Raw genomic sequence first — 13,467 nt, forward strand, 5'->3', positions numbered from 1 at the left:
TGTATTTGGGAAACAAGTCCGTTCCCAAAAGGGCGAGTTATCCCCGTAACAGCATAGAACAAAAAAGAACGATTATTTTGTGAAATTTCCATTTACATAAATCAAGATAGATTACAGCACAAATCAGAAACAAACAGAATTGTCTGGAATCTCCCGCAATTCCACATCTCTCCTACTAAAATGTTGCTGCAGAAGAACACAAGTATTTTGAAATCCCATGAATCCCCACATGCTTCCCCAGAGTTTAATCTAGAGTCCTTAATTTTTAAGTCAATCATGTATTTTTAATGCTTGGATGTGAGTGTACTTTAAAAAATAAGTTTCCTAAATGGCAGTACAGGGTGCAGCACTAGGTTCCTAACACAGATTATATTTTTATTTTTTCTAACTTACATTCTTGTCCCCCTCATTAACACAGATCTCATAGCAATATGCCAGGAGGATATCAATTAATCCAAGATATACATGATGACGGCTCCTTTTATCCAGAAGGTAAGATTTATTTGTGAACTTCCTCAGCTGCTCTCTCTCTTCCTCAGAGAAGACAACTATAAAAAGTAAAAGGATAATTGATTATGAATTTAAAGCTGGCACATTCATTTTAATAGGTGGTAATACTACTTCAACAGTCTCTTTAAAAAGGAGCATGTAACTAATCACAAGTCACTCATCACTCAAGTAGAAACCTAAATCATTCTTACTTTCATTTTAACTTTTATTAAACTCTGATATATTCCTTTCAATGTCAAGCTCCAGCCCTGCAGTCTACTGCATGTACACACTGATGATTTTGAACCTCTGCAAGTGCCAAGGATTTCTGCCTGGGTGCACAATCAGAAGTCGAGTAAGATGGAGTTTAAGTCCACCTTGTGTGGGAGAAATAAAAGAAGACAGGACAGAAAGACAGATGTATTTTCTCACTGGAGAAAAGGGTTAAGAACTAAAAGAAGAGGGAAGGAAAAAAAAAAAGTACAGCACTGTTTTCCAAGTATCATCAATTCTGACTCATGACCCAGGCATGGTTTAGGATCTTTGCTGATGCTGCCTGAGAACATCCTTCCAGTGTCTGAGAGAAACCTAAAAGATCAAAGTCCTGTCCCCACCAATAGTTGTGGAAGCTGCATCTCCTCCCAAAGAGCTGTGGCATCCCCCATCAGTGACCATCAGACCTGGTTTATATTCAGTGTAGCTTCCTTAGTTTAGAGTGGCAATACTGAGCCAAGCCAAAGATCCTCTCACCCTGTTCCTTCTCCTTTGGGTTGCACAAGGAGGTGATAACACAGCAGGAATGCTGTGACACCGCATCAGAGGATTTCCCTGAGAAACAGGGGTATAGACACTGAATGGTCTCCCCTCTGTACTTGAAACACTCCAGCAAGGGTGGCAGAACTACCCGAGAAGAACAGTGGAGGTAAAGAAGAGAACTGAGTAGGAGCCACCTCTGTGCCAACCCAAAGGAAACCAAGAAGCCACTCAGAACAGTTAAAACTGCCAGAAGCCAAAGCAAAGCCAAGAGATTTCCATGTTTCTATCAGCTTCATAACCATGAAATGCTTGATTTAAATTCCTGTGGAAACTTGTAGATGAGCTAAACGTTACTTTAGAGTCAAGCCAGTCTCCACTTATTTACAAGCTTCCACAAAAAGAAATTCCAGTTTTTGTATCATCTTGACAAAGCCAATCTCTTCCACTTGCTAAGATTTACAAAAACGTGACAGTTTAGTAAGACTACGGCTGTCCTAAGTCTGTTTTTCTGTCCACTCTGTATTACCCCTTGTATCACTAATACAGGTGATGTATCTATAATCTATCAGTAAATTTCTTTGTAAATTGATGCTTCAACATAAATGTGAACCCTATTTCCCTTTTAAGCAGACAGCAAAGAAATTCCAAGTGAAGTTCAGGAAACAGAGGAGTAAAGTTTTCTTCCTCTAAAATGCAAACTCTGAAGCATCATAACATCTCCAACTGGACCATAAATAGAGAAATTCCAGGTTTACTAAACAACAGGAAACAAGACGTAGAGCAGACAATTCCCAAAGGTAAACGTTACATGATGTTCATTAACTCGCTGCCAAATGCCAGGTGTTCTGAATAAAATCCCTCTCTGGAGAAAATAACATTACAAATAAATATCTATCCATTCCTCAGAGTTTTTGAACAGTGAATTATCCAGGCCTGAAACTCATTATTAACACATCAAAACCACCGCCTACTTTGTTTTCCCAGTTCAAAAAGCCAAGTACACAGAGTAAGATTAACAAGTAAACTTGCAATTGCACTGTCTGCTGTGTTAAGCCTGTGCACTTCTGGACACTTGCATTACCAACATTTTAGTTAACACTCTGTACAATTAATATTAATCTGATGCAAAGCAGAAGCTGCTGGTACTTATCAAGTACTGAATTTGCAAGTTTTCTGTAACTTTGACTTTACATTGCTTTGCACATTTGTCAGTGGCAAAACCACCCTTCCAGCCACAGTGGAACTGTTAATATATGCAAGTCTAAAGGACTCGAAGACAAATTCACCTCACAAAGTTACTGATGGATAGTCCTGCAGAGATTACCTTTACACCTTAATTATCTCTTTTACATCCTTTAAACTGGCCATTCCTCATGTTAAAACAAAGATATTTCAAATTGCCCTTCAGAACCCGAGTGTCAATGAGGCACAGTTTAATCCCTGAGGGGAGGATGAGGTCTGACAGCCAGAGGGTGTTTTGTTACAGCCTTACTGGTATTTTACGCTGCGATAACACCACTTAAATCACTCTAAGATCTGTATCTCCAGACCACTATGACACTTGCAGCTCTAAATGTGTTAGGGGCACTTAGATAAAATGTGCTATATCTGCACAGAGAGCTGCCTCGGTGGTCAAATCAGGACAGCACAGGTCAGGAAGGACCTCTGATAACCAGCTGTGTTCTGGTGAGAGCAGAGCCTTGGCTTAGGGTCCTGTCAAGACAAGCCTTGAATCCCATAGCTCTCTCAAAAAAAAAAAAAAGAACTGAGAACTGATCCCTCCTTTTTTTAATTTTTGAACTAAAATATTATTTTACCATATGAAGGTTTTTAAACGTGTACTTCTATCCCTGTAGGTTAAGGAATCAGCAGCAGCAGATAAAGGAGGAGATTAGTCAGCAGAGAGAGGATTAGTCAGGAATAAAGTTAGTTATTGATATTAATCAGCAGCAAACAAGTCTCTTTTCAAGCTCTTCCTAAGCCATTAAGAGATAAAAGGCAGTGCTACTCTGCCTAGAAAGATGCCCAAAGGCTTTGTGCAGGATGAGCGTTTTCCCCAGTGCCAGATACTGCCCTGAAAATACTTGATAATAACAAACTTAAACAAGTGACTGAACTAATGAGGCTGATTTTCTATTGATTTGTCTCTTGTGCTTGAATTTGTTGTGACCTGCTGAGGTTTATGAGAGGTTACTGAACCTTCCCACAGTGCTGACATCCTGATAACCTCTCTTTCCTGTACAGACTCTGTATATAAAAGGGGGCACTGAATATTCAAGAAAAGCTCTTTCCCTTGTACAAGGGGCCATTTTTGGAGAACTTGCAGGTGGGCCCATCTTTAAGACCCCCTAAAGCTCTGTCAGGGAGACTTGTGATCAGACAAGCCTCAGTTTTACAGGAAGTGAACTAGAAGTTCTAAAAACCCAAAGCTATCCTCCTGTGCACACCAATATTCCCTCTAAATGTGACCGGTCAAGTCTGCTTTGTTCATCCCTTTGCCTTTCTCCCATTAAAATTTTAGTTTTTCCTTCACTAATATATTTTCTTCCCTGCACTTTCTGAATCAGCATTTACAGCACATTTCCTCCACATCACTTCTGACCTTCTTCCTCCAGGCATTCTCCACAGAATCACTGGACTTGGACAGTCTTTCCTGGATCTCCCAATCTCCTGATACCAATTTTTCTCTTTATTCTTCAAGAAACACACAGTTCCTGCAAAGCATATCAAAACCATACATCATTCTTTCTTCTTGCTGTTCTTGCTTTTTAAAATCTGAGATCCTTTGCAGATGAGACAGACCATTAAGGATTTTGCATGAATAAAAAGCAATCTCTCCTCACATGACAAATACCTGCTCTGCAGCAGAGCAGTGCCAGGAAGACAGACATGATGCAAAGGTGGCAGACAGAGCAATTGCAGAAATCTGATAAAAAAAGGGGAAAGTGATTCATCTTAAACTTATGAATCTACAAGTAATGGTATGTATTTGAGCCAAGCTCTACTGAAAGGTGGATCTTTAAAAGGAAATTGCTTCTCATTCTATAAAGAAATCAGAAAGAGAACAGTCACTGGTTACCATGAACAAAATAAGATATCCTTGGAGCATATAAATGTTAGATTGAATACATATGTCAGCCTGAGCCTTTGAAGATTATTGTGTTGCCTAAAAGGAGTTTTTACAGTTGTGCAACTGGAAGTAGAATAAAAATGAACTTTTAACCAAGCTGAATGCGACTGTTGGAAAATACAAACCCTTTCATCTGGAATATGTAGAAGCAGGAGACACTGATGCAAACTTCAGCAGCAGCAAAAAGAAAGCTTTCCAAAAGTTTTATTCCCTCATGGGAAAGGCTGGGTAATTAGTTGGGCTTTATGGAGTATTACTTGACTTGCATTAGACACTAAGTGTGAGTAAAAAGGGACAGAAGATACACAGTAAAATGTAAAGAAAGGACCAAAGAAAGAAGAGACACTAAGGACAAAAAAAGAATAAATTAAAAAAAGGCAAAAGACACACACCATGCACACGAGCTGGAGAAAAAGGTCAAATAAAAATAGATTCAAGGTAAGGACAGGAGAGAGAGACAAAGACTTTAAATGTTAATGAGAAGAGATGATCCAAAAGAAAAAAAAAAAAATCTGGTAATGAGACATTAGAAAAACCTGATGATGTAAAAACAGGGAGAAAATAACCAGGGATGAATGTAAGAGCACTAATCAACCAAAGAAAATCTTCAGTTAATTGTAATGCCATGCAAAAAAAACCAAAAAATGCCATCTCTATTCCTAATTACTCCTTGCAGCCAAAGCTGAAGACAAACACAGGCTCAAAGAACCACCACACATCATACAACACCTTGGAACAGGGATAGTGTTTGTGCCCTTGGAGCTTCTGTGCTCGAGTACCCTCTGGCTTTTTAGAGCCAAGCACTTGTGTTCAAAGGCCTCTCACCAGGAGCACACTCCAGTACAGTGACAGCCTCCTTCTCCCTGTACAGCACAGCCTGGCTTACTGCAGCCAGACTGCTCAGTTTTAGTGGAAATAACACGGCATTTCTCAAGCAGTAAAGAAGGCCCTTCACTCACCACATTCCCTGTTCCTTTTACATGCCTGTTGTGTCACCTCCACTCCCCACCAGGCAGGATGGAGCACTCAGTCATGCAGATGTGCAGCCAAACTGCACCCAGCTCCTAAGGATGCCTGGATCTGTAACTCAGAGGAGCTGGACCACCCTTCGATTGGATGAAGCAACATAACCCCCAGGGAATTCATCCTGCTGATGAGCAGATTCCAGGGGGAACAGCTTGGACCCACCTCCTGCCCTTTTGTATTTCCGTTCACAGACCTTCAGGTGGAACCTGCACTCCCTCTCATGGTGGTTTCCCTCACCACAACTCACTCAGGTTTAAGAGCCTCCACTGGTCTCAGTCACCTGCCCTTCAAACAGTACAGATGTTACCAAAACTGAGGTCTTTCAAAGGGAAAGGGTGGGTTGTTGCCATTAACACCACCCAACCACCACATCACTTCTTTTGTTACTTGAACTGCCTCAAGATCCACAAAACTACACGAATTTCTTCACTCAATCATATCTAAGTCAGACCAAATTTTTTTTTACCATTCTTAAAAACAAATGGTTTCATGTAGCCCCATTTTCTGTGTAATTTTCATTAGCAGGTTTGCCAAGCTCTCGAGTAGTTTTCCTGTTGTTGCTGCCCCTAAAATCCAAAAACATACTGAAGAAAAGCATACCTATCTCAATTCAAAGAAAAAATATTCTTCCTCAATAAAATCCTCCAGCAGCTCTTTAACTTAATGATATTCCTTAACACAGACAGAGTGTTTCATTTACCAAGGAGTGAATGGGTAAAAAAACAAACAAAAGAACCCCTCATTACTCTGTTTTCAAGCTTCTTTGTACCTTTGTCCAATGCTTTTTAAATCAAATATTTATAATGGATATAATTAACAATTTCTTACTTCAGAGGCTAAAAAGAAACCAGGAATGAAGATCAGATTACATTCACAGTAAAATGCACAACATTTACCCCAATTCCATTGTTCTTCTCCTGTAGAAAATGTGAAAGTGTAGGTATTATTAGTGCACTAAGAGCCTCTGGTGAAGGGATTATCATTATCTGCTTTCAATATCAGATTTTCATACTACAAAGGAAATGAGCAAAGGACAACAGAAGAATCTGCATAATAGTAACTTGCAGCGCTCTCTGCAATCACTGTGTGCAGGGAGGTGACCTCAGTTATCTGTTAACACTGCTCTTACAAGGCCATCTACTAACCCTGAAAACATCCCTTTAGGTTTCTAAGGCTGAGACCCATAAAAATAATAGTAAAGTAATAAACTTCCTTTAAGAAGAATAACCTAGAACATAAGATGGCATCACAGCAATTACCGTTCAAGCAACAGGTGTGTGTATAGATATATAAGCACATTCTTACCAAATGTATGAGTGTCATGTTCCTGATGACTTTCCCTCTGCAAGGCTGTCATCTTTTTATGAGCATCAACCCACCAGGGTTTGTACTTTAAAACATGCTGAATAGCTTCATCTTCAAAAAAATCAGCTCTAGGGAAAAGACAGAGAAAAGTCATATGCTATTTATTTCAGTTCACAGTGCATGTGGGTATATATTAATGCACACATAAAATATACCTCACTGGGCTCTGGGCTATTTTCCACACGTTAGAAATATGTTCTTGGACTTAAAAGCAGAAAAGAATCATTATTAAAAGCATAAACTACATTCTGTTTTCTTGCAGTATCCCTTCCTCACCTCCTCCACCTTCCCTGAGCCACCCAGAATCCCAGGAAATTGGTGAGCTTGCAGCATGACACAAAGGGGAACACACATGATTTGTTCGGGATGTATTTAAAGGAAAATATTCCAAAGAGAAGGTTCCTCACACAAATCACCTGATTTTTACTGGGAAGGTCTCCCACTTAAGAACTAGGTATTCTGTGGGGTGGAAGGCTGTGCAGCTGAAGGGTAAACACAAAGTAGGGATGGGCTTTTAGGTAAACAAGGCCACGAAGCAGGAAAGCTGAAAAAGAAGAGTTGTGCATAAATTCTGAAAGAGAGATTACATCCATCTCAGCACTGTGGTAAAAACCTCAATACAGTAATTGTGGGAGGATTTACACTAAAGGACTCAAGTTCTAAGCCTCCTCTTACCATTTGAGCTTTTTCTTTGAGCCAAACAATGGTATAAATACAGAGAACTGAAAAAAACCTGCAGGAAATTTCTTAAAACCTTCTTAATCACCACACAAAAACCCATCCAGTCTACTGAACACAGAATGTCATTTGCTTCACTCTCACACTGACAGATTTTTTGGTTGCCTTCCTTCAATGTCATTATAAAGTTACTGAGAGATTATCAGTGTACACTTTGCACAAAGGCACCAGAACACTTGTTTGCCACCAGTTCTCCCAGAGCCTCTTTTCTTAATCAGGGTACATGGGAAAACAATTTTTCTTGAAGGAAGGCTGGGATCATCTGTTCTGAAGCAACCAAAACACAGCCATTAAACTAAATGCTGTAACTCATCTACCAGGCCAGAACACAGGAGTCTAAAATGGAAACTCAGAATTACTGTAATTTGCATCCCATTATAGGTTAGGAACTACTTCAGTTCTACTGAAATGTACTTCCAAGTGATATTTCCAGAAAGCTCTTCTTATTTTCTGTGTGCTGCAGAAAGATGAGGCTGCCTCTGAAACACCAAGGTGGGGGAAAATTCCAGGTTTGCAAAGATATCTTCTGAAAAAACTGGTGGGTAAAGCCTTCCTGACCCCGACAAAACACACCACAGGAGTCATTCTCCCCACTGGGGACTGAACTCTTCTCCCACCAAACCCACCTTGCAGAAATCAATGTATATTAATAGATCTCATGGTTTCAATTATTTTATTTATAACTTCTAAAACTAACTTGACCTGAAACACTCCAACCTGAAAAGAACATGAAGAACCACTTTCATGTTCATTACATGGAATGAAGCACAAAAGAAACACAAAGTTTTGATCTGGAACTTTTCCTCAATCTGTTGTAAAACAGCTTTCATGTGAAAGCAAAAAACAAAGTAGCCAAGACAAAATACTCCTCACTTCAAAACTCAAATTACCTCCTCATAGACCAGGATGGTTCATTAATCCTTGTTTCACAAGAGGAAAACAGAAGTTCTGACATCTACAACCCAAAATGCTGGCAGGGATTGGCTGCTCAGCTGTTGAGGAGGTGAACTACGAAACAGTGTTCTGCAAGAGTTCACAGCAGCCCCACTTGAGCACAGACTCAAGCAGTAATTAAACAGCTGAGTAACCCCAAAGCAGATGGGCAATGTCTCGTGTCAGTGTCACACAGAAAACCCTCCAGGGCCTGCCCTGATGAGACAAAGAAACAGTCAAATGCAAAGTGAAATTATTCTTTCCAGACAAGATCTTTAAACCAAGTAATTTATAAAATGGCAAAGCGAATGTTTTTTCCACTGAGGTGCCTCTGGTTGAGCAGATGAAGTCAGTCAATACTCACAGGTAATGATCAGGCTCAAACTTGGCAGCCTCAGCTTCCAGGCGCTTCCTCCTTCGTTCACCTGCAGGAGTCTGGTCTGGATCCTTAATGTCAATCACATCACTGAGCTCATCCTGTGAATGGAGCCAAAGTTACAGCACCAAGCCACTGGTGTGACATGTAAGATTGATTTGGTAACAGTGTAGGAAGGGATCAGCATTAACACTGAAATCCCCAGATCTCCAACCTTCCAAATTCTGCCTTCGCTGTGCAAATGGAACATCAAAATTTCAAGGAAATGCAATTATTTGAAGCTCCTTAGAATGTATGATATTATCAAGTCTATTCAGGACATTTAATCATAAGGCAGGGAGGTTATTTTGCATTGCTGTAAAATTTGAAATATTTAACACAAGCACACAACCGCAACAAAGACAAGATAAAAATCACAGATACTGTTCTTGTGACTTTTGAGATTACTCTCGCTCTCTGAAGTGGCTGTACATTAATTGACAGCTGCAGTGCCCTTTTAAACATCATTAAGCAGTGGTACTTTAATGTTGATGGGAAATGTATTTCTTCACAAACTAAACCAGTATATATATATAAAACAATATATATATATATTCTAACAACATAAATACTTTCTCCAGAAATAGCAATCCTTCTGCTCCAAAATCTGAAAATACTACAATTCGTGCAGTAATTAGAGTTACATAATGAAGTTGTTTTAAACAGCTACAACTGAAGTTGCTTAGAGCAGGAACACTACAAAAAATCATCACTACAAAAAATTATCATCTGCTTTAATAAAAGCACTGTAGACTACAAATATTGTTATACTACTCAGGTTTTACATTACTCTCAGTCAATTCACGACTAAAAGAAACTGCTGAAGGCACAAGAGCAGAGTAACAGCATTTGAAGTCTCCTATCCTACCAATTAACCCACAAAAGCAAATTTAGATGCCTCAGCATAAAGTTAGTGAACCCCAGACACCAGGTGGAGAGACACAGCCAGTTAAACAGAACTTTTATGACAGGAGGAGACAAAAATGCACCTACCTGCAGCCTCTGGAACACCCCTGACCGCAAATTGCCGAATCCATAGGGGTGCTGCAGTGGTGAAATGCTTTCTGAACTTTCCTCATAAGGGGTCTGTTCTATTTCCCAGTCAAATTCTTCTTCCTCCTCCTCCTCCTCAGACAGCTCAGCAGAGGCAGCTGCATATATTGCATGGTCAGAGGAAGAAAAAATATGTATGATTTCCTAGAAAGGCAAGCACTGGCAGCACAAAAAGCCTTTCTTATTTTGCTGCATCTTTTAAGAAATCTTACACAACACCCAAAGGTCCTGCTTCCAACTCTCCCACTTTCAAGACTGAAGACCAGGAAATGCTAAATTTTTTAGGTGTACCCCCTCAAAGACTGAAATACTTGTTCCACTGATTTCAACAAGGTCAGAATCTGATGCTAAGAGGACCCTCACAGAAGCGATGTTATCAGTAATTTAAGACAGGTGCTAAAAGTTTAAACAGAGATAGTCAAACATTTTTGTCTGTTAAATACTGATGTTAAGCAAGACATCCACCAGAACCTGGGGTTTTAATCAGCTTCTCATATGAGCTAAAAGTCCAGCTGTGGTAGCTTGTAGAAAGCAGAAGACTCCAATGTGTGTGTGCTCTACAGCCACTAGAGGGGTATAAAGATCTACAGAGAATTAGCATATTTTTAAGCACATTTTGGACAAATTTCAACATAACTAAACCCCTACAGCTGACATGTATATTGTCTACAACATACTTGTTTCTACATTTATCCATACTTTGATTTATTCATACCCTTCTCATAGGTGGGACTGGCCAGCAATACAAATACTGTATTTTTCCACATATATCACTTTAGATCTAAACCTGTTTCATTATGTACATGTATCATGAGTATAAACACGATTTTTCTCGTCATACCTATCTCTTCCACCAAAGGTTTTGCTGATCTTGATTTCTTTGGTGCTAAAAGAGATGTCAGCATGTCCAGGCCCTCAAAATATTGGCCAGGAACCTCCTTGGGTAACCGAATTGTGAAAGTTCCTTAAAAGAAAAGCAGAACGTAGTTATTGCATTAAAATACCCGAGACAAACAAAAATGTGCATTTTTCCTCTCATCAAAAAGGCTCAGAGGAAGTGGGACACACACTGGTAGCATTTCATTATGCATCAATCTCTGTGAGTGTTTTTAACCTTCTTTCACAAAATTCAAAGATGTTAATGATAAAACATCAAAGAGAATATTTAACTAGTTGTGGTCTCCTGACTCACATTGTATAAACAAAAACCAACAGAAGAATACAAGCTCTATTTTATTTTTAATCCTTCCACCAGACAGGCCACAGAAGATCATAAGAAACTCCTTCAGCAATCTGATTGTCTTAAGTCAAGCATGTAATAAACACTCTGCAAGCAACAAATTATTAGGCTTTATTGCTTTTTTGTTTTAAAGTATAAATTACTGCAGTTGGTGGCATTTTTAAAGACATATACACCAATAACACAACCCAGTACCTTCATCTGTATTATAGGATGCTTTTTCCCTGCCATCTTCTACAATTCTCCCAGGAAGTGTCAATCTGTGGGCAAAAAATGAGATGCAGAATTAGTCAGGCTTTCAGTGAGGCAGCTTAACATCTCAGCCTATAAAAATGTAAGGCACATTCCAAAAGCAGCACAAAAGATTAAACTACGTGACTCCTTTCGGTAGTAATGGCAGCCACGCAGTTAAATCCCCATGGATTCCTCCCAGGAAAAGGCTCTACAAAACCTACAGCCAGAGAACTATCTGGCCATCTTACAATTAAAAATGTATTGTAAGTTAAATTTAGAAAAGTCGCTTTCAACTCTCTTTAATGTGATTTAATGCCTAAGAACAAAGAGGCCAGATCCAAAATAACAGATCTTTGCATGAAGAGGGTTGTCTGCAAGCCAACACTGTAAAAACTGCAGATGAGGAATGCTCTGGAGGGACCAAAATTAAGTTCAATCTCTACTGCAAAGTTCAAATTTTTAGAAGTTTTTTCACTACTTGCCTGAGAAAGTATGGCTTAGCATAAAATTTAAAGTCTTCCCCTTCAAAATACACATCAAACTCCGAAGCTCTGGCATAAGGTACTTTGATTATTATTGTGAGAAAATCCGGGTCCTGGGTCAGTTCAAAAGCTGGAGTTATCATGATGGATCCAGCAGGAAAAGCAATGACTGTGTGGCCCTGTAAAAATAAGAAAAGATTACTGTAGTTTCCAGTTTATGAGAGCTGTGATGGTTTTAGTCTAGGCCTTCCTGGTGACCAGTTCCTAACCAAGGAAGTAGCCAAGTACCCAGTATTCCATACAATTTTTTTACGTAAACCAGAGTATAAATAAGTCGGAGATTAGAGACCTCGCTCTCTTCTCTTCCGGCGAGGTTTGGGAACAGTGGGTCCCTGCGTTGGTCTCGCTTATCTAAGGCTGAGGCCTGCAGAGTCCACCATCCTACCACGTGGAGGTTTGGAGAGTGCTGGCTGTGACTGCCGATCCTGCTGTTCTAAGGGACGTGGTGAGATCTGTTTTGTTAGTTATTAGTATAGTTTGATCTAGTATACCTGTTCAGTGTCCCTTTTGTTCCCTTTTGTCCCCTTTTTCCCTTTCCCTATCCCTGCGGGGGGTGGACCCCCTTTTACTGTGTATATAGCATCTTAACTGTATATAACTGTAATTTGCGTAAATATAGATATATTTTTATATAAACAGCTTGACTTTGGGTTCTTTAATTTTTGTAGTTTCTTTTCCTTTAACCAAAGGGAAGAAGGGAGGGGGGAAGGGGGCTACTGTCGTAACTTTCAGGCATTTGGCAGGGAGCCAGGTCCAAACCGTCACATTTTTTTGGTGGCCCGGTACGGGGAGATTGTTTTGGTTATCCTGGTTTGTTTTGGAACAGTTACCGGGAAAACTGCCAAGACAGGCTTGTTTATATAAACAAACCTATTGTTTAGGAACAGAGAGAAAGAATAATATAACAATGGCCATTCTAACTACTTGTTTCATTGTATTAGCTATATTTGTGCCTGTTTTGGGCTACCCTGTAGGGAAACGCCCAACTGGAGATGAATGGGAGGACTATGTCCCCTTCTTTGATTGGGATGAATGGAAGGAGTATCTCACTTTCTTTGATTGGAATGAATGGAAGGTGTATTTCACTTCCCTTAATTTTGACATTAAAGGCCTGCTAAAGGAGATCCCCATCATTACAATTTTTACTTAAATTGTTTAGTAACAATCCTAGTACTGGTGAAGGCGGTGAAAGAGTTATTTAAAACTGGACGAATGGTGTTGCGTTGCCTTCTGTACTGTAGAAAAGGCCAGACCTCTAGAGGATTCGCTGGAACTTTGGGAAGGGTCTTGGAAAGGCCAGTTTCTGGATGGCAAGGAGCATGGGCAAATTTCGGCAAACTAGTAGGGCGTGTGACACCTCCCATTGCTTGGGACTTCACGCCAGAACAAGTGTCTAATCCTGACGAGATGGCACGTTGTTTAGTTGAAGGGTGTCTTTCATACGATGATCCAAATACGCAGCTCCTTGCTTTATGCTGGGGTCTAGTGACAGCTTATGGAGCTGCCATAGATCACTATCAAAAGCCTAGGGCAGAGGCAGAAAGTC

General features: G+C 39.9%; 1 protein-coding gene across 5 annotated transcripts in view; it reads right to left on the bottom strand.

Annotated features, from left to right (window-relative positions):
- SHQ1 (SHQ1, H/ACA ribonucleoprotein assembly factor) overlaps positions 1–13,467 on the bottom strand; it is a 51,802-nt gene that overhangs the window by 28,196 nt on the left and 10,139 nt on the right. For 3 of the 5 annotated variants that reach the window (XM_027894582.1, XM_027894583.1, XM_027894586.1), the window contains exons 2-8: positions 11,862–12,040; positions 11,341–11,405; positions 10,747–10,869; positions 9,846–10,003; positions 8,802–8,914; positions 6,707–6,834; positions 394–548 (exon numbers count right to left, since the gene is read on the bottom strand). In XM_027894582.1, the coding sequence (XP_027750383.1) occupies positions 394–548; positions 6,707–6,834; positions 8,802–8,914; positions 9,846–10,003; positions 10,747–10,869; positions 11,341–11,405; positions 11,862–12,040 (921 nt within the window). Of the gene's footprint in view, positions 1–393; positions 549–6,706; positions 6,835–8,801; positions 8,915–9,845; positions 10,004–10,746; positions 10,870–11,340; positions 11,406–11,861; positions 12,088–13,467 lie in introns of all 5 variants that reach the window. The other 2 variants (XM_027894584.1, XM_027894585.1) reach the window with 2 other exon arrangements.

Source organism: Empidonax traillii, unplaced genomic scaffold (genome assembly GCF_003031625.1).
Source record: "Empidonax traillii isolate 1590-97213 ecotype Southwest subspecies unplaced genomic scaffold, ASM303162v1 scaffold433:size1479616, whole genome shotgun sequence".
Lineage (NCBI taxonomy): Eukaryota > Metazoa > Chordata > Aves > Passeriformes > Tyrannidae > Empidonax > Empidonax traillii.